The sequence below is a fragment of the Rhinatrema bivittatum genome, chromosome 6 (genome assembly GCF_901001135.1).
Source record: "Rhinatrema bivittatum chromosome 6, aRhiBiv1.1, whole genome shotgun sequence".
NCBI classification, from domain to species: domain Eukaryota; kingdom Metazoa; phylum Chordata; class Amphibia; order Gymnophiona; family Rhinatrematidae; genus Rhinatrema; species Rhinatrema bivittatum.
The window spans coordinates 192,096,850-192,118,803 of record NC_042620.1 but is presented as its reverse complement, the minus strand read 5'-3'; the positions used below and the strand labels follow the sequence as shown (position 1 = coordinate 192,118,803).

At 45.4% G+C, this 21,954-nt stretch overlaps 1 protein-coding gene across 5 annotated transcripts in view; it reads left to right on the top strand.

Moving 5' to 3' along the window:
- Nucleotides 1-21,954, top strand: part of NDUFS1 (NADH:ubiquinone oxidoreductase core subunit S1) — an 85,659-nt gene that overhangs the window by 31,770 nt on the left and 31,935 nt on the right. For all 5 annotated transcript variants that reach the window (XM_029606327.1, XM_029606328.1, XM_029606329.1 and 2 more), the window contains exons 6-13: nt 5,952-6,033; nt 6,374-6,504; nt 7,553-7,738; nt 8,341-8,475; nt 15,290-15,404; nt 20,081-20,226; nt 20,461-20,589; nt 21,304-21,433. In XM_029606327.1, the coding sequence (XP_029462187.1) occupies nt 5,952-6,033; nt 6,374-6,504; nt 7,553-7,738; nt 8,341-8,475; nt 15,290-15,404; nt 20,081-20,226; nt 20,461-20,589; nt 21,304-21,433 (1,054 nt within the window). The remainder of the gene's footprint in view (nt 1-5,951; nt 6,034-6,373; nt 6,505-7,552; nt 7,739-8,340; nt 8,476-15,289; nt 15,405-20,080; nt 20,227-20,460; nt 20,590-21,303; nt 21,434-21,954) is intronic.

Genomic DNA, 21,954 nt, shown 5'->3' with positions numbered 1-21,954 from the left:
GGGCCGGGCGGGTGGGTTAGGTAGGGGAAGGGAGGGGAAGGTGAGGGGAGGGCAAAGGAAAGTTCCCTTCTAGGCCGCTCCGATTTCGGAGCGGCCTAGGAGGGAACGGGGGTAGGCTGCGCGGCTCGGCGCGCGCAGGCTATACGAAATCGATAGCCTTGCGCGCGCCGATCCAGGATTTTAGCCGATACGCGCGACTATGCGCGTATCTACTAAAATCCAGCGTACTTTTGTTTGCGCCTGGAGCGCAAACAAAAGTAGGCTGTTCGCGCTCGTTTGAAAATCTACCCCATAATGAATGAAATCACAGCAGATGGAGACAGAAAACAAAAGCTTCACTGGTCTCTTTGTACTTAAGCTACTGTGCCACCTGCGGACTCGCATTTTATGTCTCCAGCAGATGGTAGGCATGTCTGAATATGCAGTTGGACATTTGTCTGAAGAAATTGCTCCCAGGATTGTTAGGTCCAGTTTTTGGGCTATATCCCTGGAAGAGTAGGGTCAAGCAAGGGGGTTGATGGCCTTTTTAACTTGTGCCCTGAATTTTAGGAGGGTCTGATAGCCATTGGGGCTGGCTCCCTCATACCCTAACCTCTTCCTCCTCTCTGTAGATGTCCCAGACCTGCCTTGTGAAGTATCATTTTTCCTATTTTTGTTTCGCAAATTCAGTATAACTTATGTATGATGGTCTTTAAACTATCAGCCATGATATTGTGCCTTGATCTAATACTTTATTGTCCTACAAAAGTTCTTAGATCCTCTCAAAGTTGAATATTAGACATTCCATCCATCAAGTAAGTTTGCCTCGTAGATACAAGAGACTGTACTTTCTTGATTCCAACACCCACCCTGTAGATTGAACTCCCAGTGGAATTACATCTGTCAGACTGTCTGAAGGCAATCCAGATGATGCTTAAAACGTTTATTTTTAAGCAGGCATATTTTTTAACCTTTTGCTTATTACTGCCATTTCAGCTTGAAATTGTTGACCAGATGGTGCTAGGAAATCTCCAGACAATGTTCTATCCTGACCATGGCGTGATGTAGGCACTTGTTTGTTTTAATTTTTTTATTATGTTCTGCGTGAACATCGCTTAGAGCTAAGGCATTGGCGATTACACATGTTTAATAAAGATTTCATGTTTTCTCCTTTTGGATGCGATTTCTTTTTAAAGAAACTTAAAAAAAAAAAATGTCTCTAGGCAGCTCAGGAGATTTTGCAGTTCATTTCCCTCAGTGCAGAGGTCTGGATAAATGTATTTCTAGCTGCATAGAGGGTGAGTAAATTATTAGGAGCTAAATTTCTTTCTTTTCCGCGCAGCATGTGTGAACATTATGGCTGTGTCTGGGCAGCGTGGGAAGCGCTATGCTGCTTGTGGGGGTCACAGGAATGACTTATTTTTGTCATCTGGTCTCTGTTATGTGCAAGAGCAGCAGAGAGGGTCCTTCAGGGGGCTGCATTACTACTGTCAGGTAGAGATAGTGAGAATGGGAGCAGCAGCTGTTTTATAAGCTACTCCCATGGTGCAGGGAACTACAAGGAGGGATTTCATGGATCCTCCACTTACAATTCCTGTTTCAGAGAGCTCGGACACCACAAAGAAGGCAGGGGTTCCCCTGGACTGTACTTTGAGGAAGAGCCTTTTTCTCTGGAATTTGTCTTGCTTATATACAAGACCTTTTAGGTTTAAAAAAAAAAAAGGGGGTGGCTGCCTCCAGTGGCTCGCTTTCAAAAAGGACTTCTTCCAGGTGTTCTCAAATGGTGTTTTACTCCAAGGAGAGCAGTTTGGAATCTGATCCAGATTTGAGGCTGGATTTAAGGGAAGATTCTCTGACAGAGTTTCCACTAGACCTCCCAAGGGATGAGGATGCAAATGGGGATTCTGTGGAGGAAGGCGAAATCCTGGTAGCAGAATATGATGATCCTAATATTGTTCATCTTTTTAGGTGAGAAGAATTACCAGCCATGATTGCTCAGGTCCTGGCAGAGCTAAAGATCAAGGAAAATAAGGTAGAATCTGAGCAGGAAGGAGAGAATACCATCTTGGAAGAACTTAGGGGTTCTCCCAGGACCTTCCCTTTTGATTGATCAGTTAAAGAATGGAACACTTCAGAGGCTAGCTTGAAGGTTGAGAGAATTTATGGCCATATTGTATCCTCTTCCTATGGAACTGTTTAAGTTTCCCAGCTGGATGCCTTGTTATCAGCTGTGACTAGGAAACCCACTATCCCACTTGAGGATTGTGGGGTGCTCAAGGATTCTAAAAATTGTAAGGCTGACACCTTGTTCAAGATATTGGTCTTGGCACTTAGGGTAGTGGCATGTAGCAGTTATATGGCTTGCACTTGTTTGTGTTGGGTGCAGCAGATTCCAGTGGCTGATTACAAGGAATCTGTGTCTGAGAAGGAGGCAGAGCATCTAGAGTCTTCATTGCAGATGCCTTGTATGATTTGGTTCAAATATCAGCAAAGAATATGATGTTGGCAGTGTCAGTGAGGAGCTTATTGTGACAGCAAAACTGGACTGTGGTCAGTTGGTCCAAGTCGCAACTTGGTAATCTTCCCTTTTGTGGTAAATTATTTTTTGGGAAGGATTTGGAGACATTGGTTAAGCATGTAGGAGAATCTAAGGCTCATAAGTTGCCTGAAGATAAGGCTAAGGGGAACTGAAAATCTTTCCCCAGCAGACAAAAGTTTTGACAAGCCAAGCGTTATCAATCAGGAAAGAGCTCTTTGTTGCAGCGCCAGTATTCAGGCAAATCACAGTCCTTATGGAGAAGCAAGAGGAATACTTGGGAAAGTACCAGTTCTCGAACTGGAGGCCTTAAGAGTCCCCAGTGAAATTTAGGCAGTCCACTCTTTAGTCGAGCACATAGAGGATGCCTGTCCTGATTTTACAAGGAGTGAACCAAGATAACAACTAACCAGTGGGTGAAAGATGGCTTTGCCTTAGAATTTGCTCAGCTGGTATTTGAGGCCTTCATGTTCTCTCTGTGTACCTCGAAAGCAAAAAAGGGAAGTGGTGATATCCACCCTGAATAGTCTTAAGTGCAGTGATCCCTGTCATGGAAAAGGAAAGGGGTCTCTGGCGTTATGCCATTTATTTTGTGGGCTCTATAAAGGAAGGGATGTTTTGGCCGATATTAGATCTAAAGAAGGTCAATGCATGTTTGCAAATCCCTCACTTCTGCATGGAAACTCTTCAGTTCGTAGTAGCGATGGTCAGAAAAGATGAGTTTCTGGTGTCTTTGGATCTTTTGGAAGCTTATCTGTATATCTGGAGAGAATATCGGAGGTTCCTGAGATTTGCGGTTTTAGACATTTCCAGTTTCAAGCCTGGTGACGGCAACTCATATGTTTACCAAAGTGATGGTAGTCATGGCAGCAATTTTGTAGAGAGAGGGAATTCTGGAACACCCGTATTTGGCCTATTGGTTGATTCATGCAAACTCTGAGGAAGATTGTCTTTTACAGAGCCTAAGCTGGGTGATCAGTTTTGCCAAGATCAAAGTGGATCCATCTCAGCACTTAGAGTATTTAGGGGTGTGACAGAGTGCGCTATAGAAACCCTCAGAACACCTTAATAGACCGGACCCAGCAGTCTGGGCCTGGTCCACGTTAAAGCAGAGCATTCTGGGTACAGGGTATCTTCTCTGAGCAAGAATAAAGTGTAGGCTCAAAGGAGAGAAAGACAGGCCCTGGGGAGAAGGAGAAGGCAGCTTCTTATAAACTAACTGACTGAAAGTGTTTTGCTGATGAACTTCAAGGTAAGCAGTTTGAATTCTGTTTATTATGTGAAGGATAAAATTGTGCAAGAGAGAAAAGGAGTCCAGACTGTATTCTGTTCTCCTGCCAGTCATAGACTGCTCATGCTCTGTGACAAGGAGCTTGTTTCAAGATGAGGGTAGGCAAGGTGCTTCTTACCACAAAAAGACAATTGAAGCTTCAGGGATGTGTAGCAGTTGATGCGGATGAGACTCCCCAAAGTTTGGGATTATCTTCGGGCGCTGGATCTGGTACCCTGGGCACCTCCTCATGTGAGACCATTGCAGAGAGCCATCTTCTTGTGCTGGAGCCCTCAGTCACAGAAATTTTGACATCAGGCTTCCTCTTTGGAGCAATGCCAGGTTAAGTCTTTCCTGGAGGCTTTCTCAAGACAGTTTATCAAAGTGAGTATAGTTGGAAATCCCAGATTGGGTGATGGTAACAATGGATGCTAGTCTGAAAGGCTAGGAGGCTATTTCTCAAGGACTCGCAGCTCAGGGTCAGTGGTCTGGGACATAAACTTCCTGATCCATCAGTCACGTGGGGACTTGGGTGTTCAGGAAAGCATTGTTCTTTCAACCTGTAGTCAGAAACAAAGCGGTTAGAGTGCTGTTGGATAGAGGCTTATATAAACAAACAAGGAGGAACAAGAGTCTGGCAGTTTCCTTGGAAGCGGGAAGGTTGCTCTGGACTAAAAGCATTTGAAGGTTCTTTCAGCGACTCATGTCACCAGGGTGGAGAATGTGCAGGCAGATTATTTGAATAGGCATAGGCTGGACCCTGGGGAATGAGAGCTAGCGAAAAGAGCATTCTCTCACATCAAGACTTGGTGAAAAATGCCTAAGTTGGAATTGATGGCATTGAGGCAACATGCCAAAGTGCTGAGGTTCTTCAGTTGAAGGTACGAGTTTAGGTCTGAAGGCCTTGGTGCATTGTCTTAACTATGGCCTCAGGATGCTTTTTTGCATGTGTTTTCCCTTTGGCCTTTAATAGGAAGAGTGATAAGGTGGATAGAGAGGCATTGAGGTCCGGTGATCCTGGTGGCTCCAGAGTGGCCAAGGCAGCTATGGTTTGCAGATCTTGTAACTATCACAGTGGAGTGCCCGTTGTGGTTAGATCATTTCTCCAGGCTGCTGTATCAGAGTCCAGTTTTCTTGGAAGTAGCGGATTGCTTTTGTCTCATGGCCTGGCTCCTGAAAGGAAGAGGTTGAGAATTAATGATTATGCTGAAGAAGTCATTATGATTGTTGCAAGGCAGAAGAGTTCTATAACTTTGGCGTATGTCTGCATTTGGAAGGTCTTTTGAGTCTTGGTGTCTGGAGCAGGGGTTCTTCCTATTTCAGGTATCCATTCTGGTGATTCTATCATTCTTGCAGAAGGGTTTGCAAAACGATTTAGCCTTGAGCTCTCTTAAGATGAAAGTAGCTGCATTATCCCCTGCTTGAAGAAAGTAAGGTTTTTTTTGTTCTAGCTTTGTTACTGATTTACTAAAAGTCTGCAAGTGGCACAGTAGCTTAAGTACCAAGAATGAAGTGAAGCTTTTGTTTTCTGTCTCCATCTGCTGGTAGAGGAGAAAAACCCATGCGTCTTGACTGGTCTAGTGGGACTCAAGGAAAGAAAATTAGCAGGTAGGAACAATTTTTCCTTTAGAAGAACAAGCTGTCAGCATTAAAAATAAGAATAAATGATATAGGTGTGTATCACACTCACTCTTTAAGAATTTCCTTGGGCCAAGTATTGCTAGCATTTATATATAGAATTGTAATTGAATGGAGAGTATAGGTAGAGAGGTGCTTTGTTCCAGAAGTGAGGTTCCTTTATTACTTCTGCAGTAGACCTCACTAAGGAAGTAATTTTCAAAGGCGTTACACGTGTAAATGTAATATACTGTTGTAGCAATTTTCAAAAAGCCTGTTTGCATGCATTTATGCACGTAAAACTTACTGACAATTCAATGGCATATATTGTAGCAATTTTTAAAAGCCCATTTAAAATCCAGTTTTAAGCGAGTAAATCCTTTTGAAAATTACCCCCTGAGGTTACAAAGCAAAACTAAACCTTGTTGGTTTGTTTCTAGTTACATTTTTTGTGGTTGATATATTCAGTTTGTTCTGAAACTGCAGATTCTTTATTCATAACTGAAGAATATTAGAACAAAAGGCTTAAATGATAAATGTCTTTAACAGAGAAGGTGTGATGGAGTTCTTGCTGGCAAACCATCCACTGGATTGTCCTATCTGTGATCAAGGAGGAGAATGTGATCTGCAGGTATTTAATTCTTATTTGTTTACTTGTTTAAAAATATTCTTTGTATCTCCACTTTTACCCCCTAAGTGGTTTCTACTATCTCCACCCTTCCCCAGGTGGGCTGCTTGGGCAGTGCTAGAAATCCTCGCTGACCTGAAACCTGGATGATCACCTCCTCTCGGAGGCATCCTCAGTGCCACTGATTAGCTGGCTAGGAACAACATCATCACCATACCTGCAACCACTTTTTCTCCCTTCCTGGGCCTGTGCATGCAGTAACTTACCATTTTGATTAATGTTTATGGTAAGACTGCACTCTAGTGCCATAAATTTAGCACATTTCTGGTGCTTGCACCCCTAGGACCAGTCTATGATGTTTGGCAGTGACAGAAGCCGGTTTCTGGAGGGAAAACGTGCAGTTGAAGACAAGAACATTGGACCACTAGTGAAGACTATCATGACACGGTGTATCCAGTGTACTCGATGTATCAGGTACAGTCCTAGTGCACTGCATCCTGTCAATATGTGTGTTAACCCCCTGCCCTATAGTTAGAGAATATGCATTGACTGAGGTAGTGTATTCATTATTGGGCTTGGTGGTTCATGTGCACTGCTTGAAAATAATGGCCATACTTTACATCTGCCCTGTCACACATTACAAATATGCCACATTTATATGTTAGGTTGTAGTTGATTTAAAACCATCTCATATACTTTCTAGAAACATGGGGTCACACTGAAATAAAAAGTCCTGTGGTTGGTGTTTTAGGGCTTCTGAAAAGAATTTGTGTGCATCTCATGCCCTGATTATTTTCAGGCACTCTTTTTGTTTCAGATACTCTGAGGAGAAGGAGAAATAATAGTTGGGGGATTATTGTCACAGCAGCACCTTGGCCATGTTGTGTGAAGCCCCTGGTTAAAAATCTCAACAGTACTTATGCTATAGATCCATAGTAAAAGTGGTGGCTTGAGGAAATATTTAATTATTTGCTCATTATTCAAGAATTTTGGATTCATAATTAGTGTACCAGTTTATCAGTTAATGAGATGTTTTGATAAGCCTTGTCTGTCTCATTATTTTGTACATTCTGTAGGATTTGATTGCAAAAGTATGTCTTAAAAACTACACAAATAAGCTTTAGCAATGAATAGTCTAAAAGCTGGAACCCTAAATAAATCAAGAACTCTTAAGTAAAGACTAGAAAAGAGTCTGTCCAAGGAGATCTAAGGCCTTTTAAAATCAATCCCATAAAAACATGTTTCATTTCTGTACTAGATTATGAGGTTGTTACTGTGTCATGCTACACTTTTGTAAGGAGTCCCTAGCGTTTGGTTATTGTTCTGTATCATGACCTTTTGGATATGTAAATTACTGCACCTCATTTCAATAAAAACCTTTTAAATACAAAAAAAAAAATCAATCCCATAAAACATGGGAGACGAGAGAAAAGTGAGAGCTCTGATAGGTTACAACTTTGTTTTGATGCCACTAGTGTGGATGCATCAGGTTGACATATTGAATGATTTTTACATTTTCTAGGTTTGCAAGTGAGATTGCTGGGGTCGATGATCTGGGAACCACAGGCAGAGGTAACGAAATGCAAGTTGGCACCTACGTTGAAAAAATGTTCATGTCCGAGCTCTCAGGGAACATTATCGACATCTGCCCAGTTGGAGCCCTGACGTCCAAGCCTTATGCCTTCACTGCTCGGCCCTGGGAGACAAGGTACACAAAGGTTAAGAGCTGATCCTCTCAGAAAATCAGGAGCTTTTCAGCCTGGCAATGCTACACACTTTAAGGAGAATAGATCATTTTAGATGAAAAACATTTGACTTACATGAACTTATGCTTTTAAATAAATTTATGTGATTGGTGAAATTCATAGAGTTTTATGGTGTTTCCTACTCAGGAGATAGTGACTAATATCATAGAGCAGAGGAGGCCAACTCTGGGCCTGTTTGTGGCTCTTGAAGATTGGGTTTCAGGATACGCACAATAAATATGCATGAGATAAATTTGCATACAGAAATCTATCTCGTGCATATTCATTGTGGATATCCTGAAAACCACACCTGTTTGTGGCTCTCAAGGACTGGAGTTGGCCACCCTGTCATAGAGGGTTGTATAAGGCAGGTAATTGCCTGAGCCAGACTTACAGATCCAGATCTGGGGTACTTAGTGAATAAAGTTAGTAGCATTGTTTATATCTTGGCTCTTTACCCAGACTTAATAAAGTTGTATTGATCCTTGTTTATGAGAATGAGATGGTTTGTGCAAGTTGTATTTTAGGTGAAATTTTCTATAGTTGTTTCATTCTCTCTGTACAGGAAGACCGAGTCCATTGATGTTTTGGACGCTGTAGGAAGTAATATTGTGGTTAGTACAAGGGGTGGAGAGGTGATGAGGATCTTGCCTAAGATGCATGAAGACATCAATGAGGAATGGATCTCTGATAAAACCAGGTTAGCACCAAATATCCACATTATTTTTCTTTTGAGAATAGGGCATCATAGTTAAGAACTCCTTTTTTGTCTCCCAATTCTGCATTCCTGTTTGTACCCCAGATCAGTCCAGAGAAATGGGTTTTGCATCTCTACCAGCAGATGGAGGCAGAGGCACTTCTATTATCCGAGAGTGCCATCTTCAGTCCCTCAGTATTTCTCTGTTTCCAGCAGATGGTAGAGGTGCAGACCTGCAGTCTGAGTGAGATTAAAAAAAAAAATTGGAAGACAGATTGGGAAGAGAGGTGGAGTTGGGCGAGCGGGGGGTTGTCAATCCCTCATTGTCTCTGTCCGTATCTACCCCCGGGGATTGATAACTTGGGGTCCTGGTTCCCTCATCCCTGTGGAAGGCTTCTCCCTGTGTAATAGGCTCCAGCAGGAAAGTATTTCTTTGTCATTTGTTGGATTTTATTGCTTGCTTAATAAAGCAAAAAAAAAAAAAAGAGAGAGAGAAAAAAGACAAGCTGCTGAGGCTAGGCTCAATCTTGAGCAGGCCAGTTAAAGTTAATGAGCCAGGATCGCTTGGGGAGAGGTTTGTAAAAGTGCCTGATGCTGCCAGGGGATTCTGGGTTTGTCGGGGGCACAGTGTGCAGCAGCTGCAGGCTATTTTTGGCTGTCCTTCCCTGCGCGGTGATCAGCTTTTTACCATGAGGCAGCCACATGGTAGGCCACATGGTGCCTACCTTGCAGCATGACAAAGCTTGTCGGGCTTGTGGCTTGTGCCGGATGCACCTAGATTTTTATGCCCTGTGCAGTGAAAGTGTCTCGGGAGGTGAAGGAACCTCCAAGGATGCTGTAGGAGACCAGAGAAGAACCCGGTTTGCGGGACCTGTGTTGGCGGTCCCCGGGAGGGGGGGCGGCTGGAGGTGCTTTCAGAGGCAAGTGTAAAAAAAAGGGACTCCACTCCAGCAGGGCCTAGGGATACCCCTCCTCCCCTTTCTGGAGGAGGATTTGTTAGAGGGGGGATCCGGATGAGTCTGATCCTGAGGAAGAGCAGGATTTTTCTCCGGATTTTGTTCTGTTGATGCATTCTTGGCCAGACATGGAGTAGTGGAAAAGCAGCCCCGGGGAGAAAAGCTGCAGCGTCCTGCAAAAAGGGCCAAGGTGGTCCTGGCAGGAGGATCAGGAGGTCTTCTGCATCACTTGGGACTGGCTTGGACCTCGGGATCAGGGGACCTGGCAGAGGACAGGTAATGTTCTGATCAAGAGGATCCGTTCGAGGCCATTGGTGATCCGGGGGTTGGACATGGGTGATGGCCTTGGAGTGGGCAATCTGGCTGACGATCCAGAGGCACTGGATGGTGTGGTGGATCCAGACGACATACTAGTAACCGAGGGGGTTTGACCCAAGGGTCGTGGTTATTTCGCAAGGAGGAATTGAGGCTTCTCATCGCTCATGTCTTGCATGAGCTGGGTATAAAGGTTACTCAGGAAGATTCAGATATGGTGGATGTGGACCTGGTGTTGGATGACCTGCAAGGTCCGCCAAAGGCTTTTCCAGTGCCCAGGAATTTCAGGAAGCTGGTGAGTTGGATACTCTGGAGGCTGGCTTGAAGGTCAGCAGGGCAATGGCAAAGTTGCGTCCAATGACTGAGGCCACTTTGAAATGCCTAAGGCTGCCTAAGGTGGATACGGCAATGTCAGCCGTCACAAAGAAGACCACTAACCCGGTTGCAGGTTTGGTTGCTTGAAGGATGTGCAGGACCGCAAGCTGGAGATTCAGTTGAAGAGGATGTTTGAGGTGTCGGCCTTGAGCCTCCAGGCAGCGATTTGTGGTAGTCTGATACAGTGGGTCTGTTTGCACTGAGTGCAGGAGACACAGGAGAAGGATGCTTCATCAGAGCATTCTAAGCAGGTGGCTCGGCTGGAAGCTGGGGTGGTCTATGTGACGGTTGCACTTTATGACTTAGTCCGCATATTGGCTAGGAATATGGCTCCTCAGTGGCAGCTAGAAGGCTGCTATGGTTGCGTAACTGGTCGGCAGATATGTGGTCTAAGCCCCAGCTGTGTAATCTCCCTTTTAAGGGGAAGTTACTGTTTAGTGAGGAGCTGGAGCAAGTGATGAAGACCCTGGGGGAATCCAAGAGGAACAAGTTGCCAAAGGATGAAAAGGCTGTCAGGAAGACCTTTCCGCCATGAACCCGTTTTCAGGATATGAGGCGTTTTGGCCGGGCAGGGTGACCTCTAATACAGGGCAGAAGTAGGCCGCTGGTCGATAGCAGTGCTTTCAGGGTTCCTGCAGGACCTCCAAGGAAAGGGCAGGTCAGGGGGCTGGTGGCAGTAAGACTTTGCTATGAAGTCAGGTCGGTCTGCTCTTCGGTTGAAGCTTTAGGAGGAAGATTGTCCCTATTTTACAAGGAGAGGACCAGGATCACTGTGGCCCATTGGGTTTTAGAGGTGATAAGAGAAGATTATGCCTTAAAATTTTTGCGACCGATACAGGACGTCTTCATGGCATCCCTTTTGAATATCTCAAGCCAAACAAAAGGCAGTATGGAACACTTTGCTGCACTTATAAAGCCTGGAAGCTATTTTGCTGGTTCCACCTTTGGAAAGGGGAAAGGAAGGTACTCAATTTATTTTGTGGTTCCCAAGAAAGAAGGTACATTCTGTCCCATTCTGTACCTTCAAAAGTTCAACATGGCGTTGTGGGTCCCATGTTTCCGGATGGAGACGCTGGGGGGGATGGTAATCACTGTAGTTCAGAAAAGACATTTTCTAGTGGCCCTAGAACTAACGGAAGCCTATCTGCATATCCCCATTCGGCCAGTGCACCAGAAGTTTTTGAGGTTCATAATGCTGGGGCAGCATTTTCAATTCCAGGCCTTTCCCTTCGGGTTGGCCATGGCTCCACATACGTTCACAAAGGTGATGGTGGTAGTGGCGACTGGCTAGTGTGAGCAAAGTCTGAAGGGGAATGTTGCCAGGCAGCACATCAAGTAATGGAGTTGTTACAGTCACTCGGATGGGGGAATAAATTTGGAGAAGAGCCATTTGGTGCCGACCCAGTTGCTGGACTCTCTTGGGGCGCGTTTCGATACCTGGGTGAGCAGAGTCTTCCTTACCTTGGAGACAGTTGTGAAGATTCAGGCTCAGATAGGGTATTTCTTAGAGAATGCCAGTTCCCAAGACCTGGGATTATTTACAAGTATTGGGTTCTATGGCATCTATGCTGGATTTGGTGCCATGGGCGTTTGCCTATCTTTGACAACTCCAGCGGGCTCTACTGTCCCGTTGGAGTCTATTGTCAGAGGAGTATCAGTGACCTTTACCACTGCAGGGAGAATCCAGATCCAGTTTCTCATGGTGGTTGTCATGCTGCAATCTGGAGAAGGAGGTGGATCTGGAGACTCTGGATTGGTGGTGGTGAACACAGATGCCAGCCTTAGTGTTTTGGGGGCGGTGTATTTCGGATGGATGGCTCAGGGTCGGTAGTCGCCCACAGAAGCAGCCTGGTCTAGCAATCATTTGGAAACGATGGCAGTTCACAGGTCGTTGGTATTTTTTTTTCCACAGGTCCAAGGATGTGTGGTCAATTTTCTCGGGTAGTGCAACAACAGTGACACATGTCAGTCGGCAGGGTGACATGAAGAGTCATGCCATGGCTCAGAACGCCCAGGAGCTTTTTCTCTGGGTGGAGCGGCATTTGGAGGGGTTAGCAGCTTCACATGTGGCCGGAGTGGACAATGTGCAAGTGGACTGTCTCAGAAGGCAACAGTTGGACCCGGGGGAATGGAAGTAGTCAATAGAGGCCTTCGACCTGATTTGGGTTCTGGAACAACCCTTAGCTGGATCTGATAGTGTTGCAGAGCAATGCCAAAGCAGCATGGTTTTTCAGTTGCAGAAGAGAGGTCAGAGCCGAGGGATTAGACACTCTCTCGTTCTTCCGTAGCTGGCAGGGCTCCTGCTCTACATCTTTCCTCCATAGCTGTTAATAGGCCGTGTGTTGAGACGCATCAAGAGACATCTGGGTTGGGTGTTTCTTGTGGCACGGTTTGCAGATCTGATTCATCTGGCAGTAAACGGGGCCCTCAGATTGCCTTAACAGACCCAGAAGATTAGCCAAAGTTCTATCTTCTCGGATTGGGTGGATCACTTTTGTCTCATGTCTTGGCTTTTGAGAGGCAACGGTTAAGGCAAAAAGGTTACTAGTTATTACTACCTTGCTTTGGGCCAGAAGACTAGCCATGTCTATGGCTTATGTCCGGGTGTGGAGGGTCTTTGAGACTTGCTGTTTGGAGGAAGACCTAGATCCATTACTGGTAGGGATACCATATATTTTGGCCTTTTTACAACAGGGATTTTCCAAGGGCTTAACCTGCAATTCCCTTCGGGTACAGGTAGCGGCCCTAGGGTGTCTCAGGGGTAAAGTACAAAGGAGGTTTTTGGCATCGCATCCGGATGTGGTGTGATTTTTTTAAGGGGGTCAAGCATTTGCAGTGTGTGTGTCCAGAATGGAGTTTGACCTTAGTTCTGTGAGTGCTTTGCGGTCTTCGGTTCGAGCCATTGCGGAAGGTGTCTCTAAAGGATCTCACCCCGAAGGTGTGAGATCCTGGTTGTGATTTGCTCAGCCAGAGGGATTTCGGAGCTGCAGGCTTTGTCCTGTAGGGAGCTGTTTTTTAGAATTAAGGATGATGGAGTGTCTTTGCACATGGTACCCTTGTTCCTATCTATGGTGGTTTCCTCTTTTCACCTCAGACGGTGGAGCTTCCTGCATTTCTGAATTGGTCTTTAGAAACGCCAGAAGCAAGGGAACTGCATTTGTTGGATGTTCGGGTGCTGTTGCGGTAACTTAAGGTCACCAACAGTTTCTGGCAGTCGGATCTTATGTTTGTATTGTTTGGCGAGCCAAAGAAGGGATGTAAGGCTGCAAAGGGCACTACTGCTTGCTGGTTGAAGGGAGCTATTGTTTCGGCTTATCTTTGCAAGGACAGAAAGGTTCCAGAGGGACTTCTACCAGGGCGCAGGCAGCTTCTTGGGCTGAGTATCAGTTGGTGTCAGCACAAGATATTTGTCGGGTAGCTATGTGGTCTTTGCTGCACACTTTCTCTCGGCATTACAGGTTGGATGTTCAGGCGCCAGGAAAGCCCAGTTTTGACGAGAGTGTATTGAGAGCGGGCCTTTCGCATGCCCGCCTAATGTAGGGGTACCTTGGTACATCCTATTTGTCTGGATTGATCTGGGGTATGAAGAGGAAAGGAAAATTGGTTCTTACCTGCTAATTTTTGTTCCTGAAGTACCACAGATCAGTCCAGAGGCCCTGCCCCTGATTTATGAAAGACCAATTTAACTTGTGCTGATAGTATCTGGAGCATTCAGTATGTATATAGTCAGAGCCTAAAAAGTGTTTCCAGGTTTAGCTGTTCCTTGGAATTCATGTAAGAGTTCCAGTTCAGGGAGTTCCAACCCTTGGTTTGATGCAAGTGACCTTTTACCAGCATCACACTGGGGATGGAAAATCTCTATACAAGTAGTCGAGCTGTGCATGTTTTCTACCTTGCAATTTCTAGGTCACCATAGCTCAATTTACTGGTGAAAATGATTTCACGCTTGATGACTACAAAGAGAAGACAGAATGGAAAACTCAGGATGTGTTTTTGCTGATAGCGATGTTCTTGGGCAATTGAACTGATGTCCTTAGCATCTCTTATTTTCGGATGACATCACCACCATAAGGAACACATCTTGTGCTTCATATCCTGTTTTCCTTTGCTGTAAGTCAGTGTTAAAATCCCCAATTTTTTTAAGTAATCAGAACACACACACCCCTTCTTGCAGGTCTCATTTCTACACAGCCTCTTTTATAGCATAAGAGGAACCCCACCATGTATGTTATCTTGATTTATCAGCTGAAACACTATGTTCAAGAATAAATATTTTTTCTTATTTTTGGTTAGTTTCCCAAATTCTAACCTTTCAGTATTATTTCTGAGTATTTTGCTTTAAAATCCAAAAAGTAGCTTACTGCCATTGTTGGTTGTTTTAGTTACATTCAGGAGTTCATTAGAATCCTATGAAATTGCCTCCTTTCAGTGCATAAATAAAATGTACTTAACAGAGACTGTTCTTTGGTGCTATATGTACACATCTCCCATCCTGAAACAGTGCAGATATTTGGGCATGACATAATAGAGGGCCTAGGTACACAGCAGCTGTGCGCGGCAGTTTTTAAACTTTTTGGCCCAGCAGTTTCATCCTGCGCCTTGAGCCTCTATCGGATCGCAGTACTATGTGCCTTCATTCACAACTACTCAAGGTTCCCCCCACCCCCCTATTTTATTTTGACACTGCAGTGACTGACCTCGGCCAGAGGCCTCAAGCCATGGCTCCCTTGGATCTAGCAAACGTGGCTTCTAAGGCTGGCCACTAGGTATCCTCCTTGTGTGAAGCCCGGGACTTCATCCCACCAGGGGCTGTGAACACTGCCCCCCCCCGCAGCATCCCCCCAGCCCTCCGTGACCTAAGGAAAAAAAAAGCCTGGCCTGGAAATTGAACCCAAGTCCTCTACCAAATGGAGCCCAGAACTGCCGCTGTGCCATGGGGCCAGCCCACAATACATTCTGAAGCATTTGCAGGATAGGAAACCTGAGAACTAAAATAGTTACCCTGTCATCCTCCGATAAAATTTGGAGCTGTCAGAAGAAATTGACCTCACTTGTAGTTTTTGGGTTATTTACTCCCACACACAGGATGAACTTCTCTTTTCTAATCATGATGTCACTCACCAGGCCAGCCCTACTTGCTGTACTATTTGATAATGTTTTTGTATGTCCAGGTTTGCCTATGATGGACTGAAACGGCAGAGGCTGACCCAACCCATGATCAAAAATCAGGAGGGGCAGTTGGTCCCGGCCACTTGGGAAGATGTACTGACACGTGTGGCTGGTGTGGTAAGACCTTGATAGCAAAGACATATATTATGTATTTATAGTGCCTTGTAAAAGTCTTCCTACTCTTGCACATGTTCATGTTCTGCCATCTAACAAAAACAATTCAAAATACGTTAAAGTAGGAGTTTTTCGCTGAGCTACACAACATACCCTGCAGTTTCACCATGCAAGACCAATTTTAGAAATATTCCAGCAATAATTAAGATTAAAAAACTAAAAAGGTTTGATTGCATAAGTGTTCACACCCCTTAACTCTTATGCTTTGTGAAAGCCTCTTCTGCAGCAGTAACAGCCAGGAGTCATTTAGGATAAGTGTCTACCAACTTTAACTGAACCACTTGAAGATACTCACTTTCTTCTGGACCTACCTGTACGTCATACCATTTGTCTTTTCCTTAACCGTCACAAGCCTCCCTGTCCCCGCTGCTGCAAAGCATCCTCACGGTTTAATGCTGCCTCCGTCATGCATTAGTGAAGGGATGGTGTTAGCAGAATGATGTGCTGTGTCTGTTCTGCACCACACATATTGAATGCAGTGCCCCATAAATGTGTCTTTGCAAATGCTATGTGGCATGTGATGGCTTTTCTTCAGCTGTGCCACCTTCCCACACAGGCAGGTTGGATGTAGGCATAGGCAACTGCTTTTGGTGCCAAATTTGTACAGGCACTAGCATGACATCACCACTGATGCATGCCTAAATCCATGCCAGTCGCCTCTTATGGCATCCTACCTTGCTACTATCGAGGCGCTGGCCCCACAACAGAAGCAGCAGCAAATGGAGCCAGAAAATTAAGCTTGGGTCCTCAACCCTTGCATGCTCAGCTGCCCTGCGACACCCCTCCCCTCGCATGGTTTTCCATAATAGGAAACCCATATAGGAGGATGGAGCAGGGTGCCCCAGGGACAGTAAGTGCGTGAGGGTTTGGCTCTGCTTGCTGCTGCTGCTGCTTCTGTTGTGCAGCTGGCAGCACAACATAGAGGTGATGGTGAATGCCTAAGAGGGGGGTCAGGGTGAGGAACTGTTCTGTGCCCTGCATTCAGAGATCGCCTATCCTCTAAAGCAGTCCTGATACAGACCGACAACCAAGTGGCAATATGGCACAGCAACAAGCAGGGAGGAACGAGGTGGTTCTTCCTGTGTCAGGAAGCTGTTCACATTTGGTCATGGACTCAATCCCAGGGCATGCTGCTATGAGCCATGTATCTTGCTGAGACAGACAATGTGATGGTGGACTGGCTAAGTTTGAGCATTCTGACCCCACGAGTGGTCTCTGGCTCAGGCAGTGGCAGATCAGATCTTCTGTCTTTGGGAAAACCCGGATGTGGATCTCTCTGCTTCCCCCCCCCTGCAACAGCAAGGTGGAAAAATTCTGCTCCCTGTACAGGAGTGATGGCAAACCAGTTTCGGATGCCTTTACCCACCTTTGGGGCAGGGGACTTCTGTATGCATATCGAACGCTTCTTCTGGTGATGAAGACTCTCCTGAAGCTCCATCAGGATAGGGAGACCATGATCCTCATTGGCCGAGGCAGATCTGGTTCCCGCTCCTATGGAATCTATCAGTCTGGGAGCCGATCATTCTGGGAACTTCCCCAGACCTAGTCATGCAGAATTAGGGCAGGCAGTGCCATCCCAACCTCAGGGTGTTGTCTCTAATGGCCTGGATGTTGAGAGGCTAATTCCGCAGCCTCTTGACCAGTCTGACGATGTGCCTAAGATCCTGGTAGCTTCTAGGAAGCCTTCTTCTAGGAAGTCTTATGGCCTGAAGTGGAGGAGGTTTTCCGTGTGGCGTGAGCATCTCTGCCTAGACCTGTTCTCCTGCTCTACATTGAAATTGCCTTGATTACCTACTACACCTTTCAGATGCTTGCTTGAAGACCATCTCAGTGCCATTGGTGCTTGCCACCAAGATGTGGATGATGCGCCTATCTCTGTGCAACTCATAGTTAGTTGTTTTATGCTGGGTCTGTTTCAATTGAAGCCCCCCCCATGCGGCCTCCTGCTGTGTCCTGGGACCTTAATGTGGTGTTGGCTCAGGAGCCTTTCGAACCACTGCGCTCCTGTGACCTGAAGTACCTGACCTGGAAGGTCATGCTTTTTGTCGCAGTCACTTCAGCGCACAGGGTCAGTGAGCTTCAGGCTTTGGTGATGCACCCACCATACACAAAATTCTTTCATGATAGAGCGGTTCTGCGCACACACCCCAAATTCCTGCCTAAGGTGGTGACGGATTTCCATCTTAACCAGTCGATCGTCCTAACCACCTTTTTTCCCAAGCCTCATTCTCACCAGGGCGAACAGGCTCTGCACAGCTTGGATTGCAAGAGAGCTGTAGCCTTCTACCTGGAACGGACAGCAGGCCACAGTCAGTCCACACAACTCTTCATCTCTTTTGACAGGAATAGACTGGAGTTGCTGTTACTAAGCAGACACTGTCCAACTGGTTGGCAGACTGCATCTCCTTCTGCTATGCTCAGGTGGGACTGCAGCTTGGGGGCCATGTCAGGGTCGAATCAACCAGTCATCCAGATAGGGATGAACTAGAACGCCCGCCCTCCGGAGAGCTGCAGCAACCACGACCATCACCTTGGTGAAAGTCCTGGGTGCCGTAGCTAGACTGAAGGGGAGAGGGCACAGAACTGAAAATGATCGCCCAGAATCCTGAACCTCATATATCGTTGGTGATCCGATTGGATTCCGATGTGCAGGTACGCCTCAGTCAAATCCAGAGGCCAGAAACCCCCCCCTTTGTGCACTGCCACGATCACGGAGTGCAGCAACTCCATCCTGAACCGCAGAACCTTCAGCACCACGTTCACCTTTAAGTCCAGGATTGGGCAGAATGTGCCTTCCTTCTTTGGAACGATGAAGTAAATGGCGTAGTGTCCGGATCCTCGTTTGTCTGGAGGGTCGGGGACAATGACTTCCAACTGACGCAGACGGCTGACAGTGGTCCTCACCTCGAGTTCCTTGCACCGATATGAGCAGTGGGACATGAGAAATCGATCTCTGAGTGGCTGAGCAAACTTTAAAGCGTAACCATGTCTTATCACACTTACGACCCACTGGTTTGATGTGCCTCTCACTACTGTCTGGACAAGGATGGCCAATGCGATGGCAGTTTCAGCCAGTCTGTCCTTTGAAATCTCTTTCAGCTGTAGAATCCAACTTTTCCTGCCTAGGAGCCTGAACCCGAAGAATGGGCATCTCCCTCCTTTACCAACAGCACCAGTGGTGTTGTGCCCATTGGCACATGGTTAGGTGTCTGTTTGTTTGTCTCTTCTTTGTTCAGCAGTAGCCTGTAGCTAGGGATTCACCCATGTGTGAGGACTACCATCCTGCTTGTCCTAGGAAAAAGCAGAGTTGCTTACCTGTAACAGGTGTTCTCCTAGGACAGCAGGATGTTAGTCCTCATGAAACCCGCCCACTACCCCGCAGAGATGGATTTCTCCTATGTTTGTTATTTTATTTTTTCGTAATTTTATGTTCCGAGACTGAAGAGAGACCCCACGTGGATAGTGGCATGCTGGGCATGCTCAGTGTGCCTGGGGGCACATTAAGAAAGCGGGCGCTGACTGTTCAGCGCCTGCTTCCTGTGCCAAAATATTGCATCGGTCCCTTAGTTTGTTCCAAATCCTGAACCCTGAGAGAACAGTCATTAATCTTAAAATGACAGCAATGAATAGACCCTTCTTGGGATTGCATACGTTGAATAGTGTCCTTAGACAGCCCATAAGAGTTACCTCCATTCTGTGCATCAACTGACATAACTCTGCATTGAATACCTTTTTTGGTGGTTTCACCCTGACCTCAGAATCCAAACGTAGATTGAGGAAATGCAACAGGCTTCTTCTAAACAGCAGTCACACTCTCTCCATCTCAATCCAGCTGCTATCCACCTTATTCCATCTTGAACTCTTCACATCTCCAGGACTCGCCACACTTCCCAGAGAAACAAATGATAATCGTACAGCAGGCGTCTGACCTTCAGCCCCGTCTGCTGAGCTTTTCATAGTGCCCTGCTCCAGTATATCTGCCGGACTTCCTCCCATAAACACTGCAGGCGCTAGGGGCTCTGATACCTCTGAAGGTCCAGCAGGTTGTGTGTGTGCTTTCAAGCTCAGGGACGTCCAAGCCCCATTCCCTGCAAGAACTGGAAATGGAAATTGGATCCCTTATTGCCACTGCAGGGTCTGCTCATTCCTCCAGCCACCACCACAAAACTATCCATTGGACCAGCTGGCAAACTCCGCTGCAGCTCAGGGTACGATTTAAGTTTGCCTTTGCATTTAATCGTTTTTCAAAAAAGAAAAGGCAAAGAAAACAAAGAACCTTTCAAGGAGCCAAAAATAAAACATCTTAACACAGCGCCCTCTTGCTCCTCCCCCAGCTAGTCTGCTTCTTAACACCAAAAGTTTCTGGGCATGTCAGGGGGACCAAGAAGAGTCGGACCACAGGTATTTTGTTCCAGAAATTACATTCTATTAGTTCTGTGGGAAAAGGCTAGTGTAGTCTCTGTGCACCATACAACATATGCATTATCTCATTTAAAAAATGTGGAAAGTAGGCTTCATTAGTCCTTCAGAAATCTACTAGTTTTTTTTAAGGGCATTGAAAGTAACAGTTCCTCACCACTCCTCTTTGCCTGTTACTTATACTCTGTTTCATCGTGCAGCTACAAAGTGTACAGGGCAAAGACATAGCTGCCATTGCTGGAGGACTGGTGGATGCAGAAGCTCTGATAGCGCTGAAAGATCTGCTGAACAGATTGAACTCTGATATGCTGTGTACCGAGGAGCACTTCCCTACCGCTGGAGCTGGGTGAGAATTTTGCTGAAAAAAAAAAAAAATGCTGTCTTCTCCTCTAGATTGGTTGGTCTTCTTCTGTATGTGCGAACCTTTTCTGTGTGCAAGATGATCCTGTGTGTGAGCATATGGAAAGAGCAATTTTGAAAAATGAGGAACTTTTTCTTTCCTCTCTGACGTCAGTCTCCAGCCTTCTAGCCTCCCTCTCGGTTCTTTTCACATGACAGTTTTGTTATCTGTCTGTTATAGCACAGACCTGCGTTCCAGCTATCTGCTGAACTCCCGAATTGCTGGTGTGGAAGAGGCAGATGTTCTGCTTCTGGTTGGCACTAACCCACGCTTTGAAGCACCTCTCTTCAATGCTAGGATTCGAAAAAGGTTTGTATTTCATAGCTTTTCATTCCAGCGGTCACTAACAAAGGCTTTCTTAAAAAAAAAAAAAAAAATTCCACCGCATATTAACCAAATTGTTTTGTTTAATTTCCATGAGCCCATCTTTTTGTTGGCTATAGATCTAGCTTTCATTTTGACTATTTGAATTTGAAAATTATCCTTCTGATTCTAAAAGCTATCCTGTAAAACCTAGGACCCTGTGTACCTCAGCTTTGTAACCTTCAGGTCACATTTGCTTAGTTTTTAGGGATGTGCAGGCAAAATGCTTTCAGGTTTTTTTTTGGCTGAATTTCATTTCATGGTTGGGGGGGGAGAGGGACTTTTTAAAATTCATAATAGCACAAGTTATTTGCCAAAACAAATTAATTTCAGGTAAAATTAACGGACACAAAAATGGAAGGTTTTGATTCAAATTACCCATTTGTTTTGAATGAATGTATGTCCCTATCAGTTTTCTTGTTGAAATAATTCTTTATAAACAGTGAAAGTGAAAAACAGAGCTCAGAGTTGTGCATTTCCTGAGCTAAAGTCATCAGAGAATGCATTGGTTCTTATCCAGGTGTTGCTGGCTAATTTTGAATGACATCAGGAAATGCTGCTTCTTGTGCTTCAAGTTCTGTATTTGTGACATGGTGCAAAGATCAAAATGCTTCTTAAGAAGGCTTGTGACACTTTGCTTCTGTCTTGCTGTGTTTCCAGCTGGCTTCACAATGACTTGCGGGTGGCTGTGGTAGGAAGTCAGGTAGAGCTGACTTACACCTACGATCACCTAGGAGATTCCCCACAGATCCTCAAGGACCTTGCTGCTGGAAAGCACCCCTTCAGCAAGGTAATGTCTCAGGAAACGGCCTCTTGTATGTAGAGGATAATCACACCTGTGTCTGGGATAAGGATATCTGCTAAACTGGAAATAAACAAATTAGCTATGCCTCTTCATCCAGTCAGACCAACGAGTTATGCACATCAACCAGCAGATGGAGACAAAGATCAACAGACTCACTGATGTCAATTCTTATAAACCAAAAATTCACAAAAAAGCAAACCACCTCAATATCAATAATCCAAAAATCAAAAAAAGGTCTAATCAAAAACTTAATATGAATAGTTTTAGAGGAATGGTATCAGAGGAAAGTATGTGCTGATTTTATGTAATCTACTGCCTCTTGCCCGCAGTGGGCCACAAGCAGTGGTCAGACACCAGCACAGTTTTATATATGTGTTCTTATGTGTGAATCTATCAAATAACCAAATTCTCAAGATCTATATTTTTCTTTAACTGGTATCTAAGATAAGTATAGATCTTGAGAATTTGCTTATTTGATAGATTCACACATAACACATATATAAAAC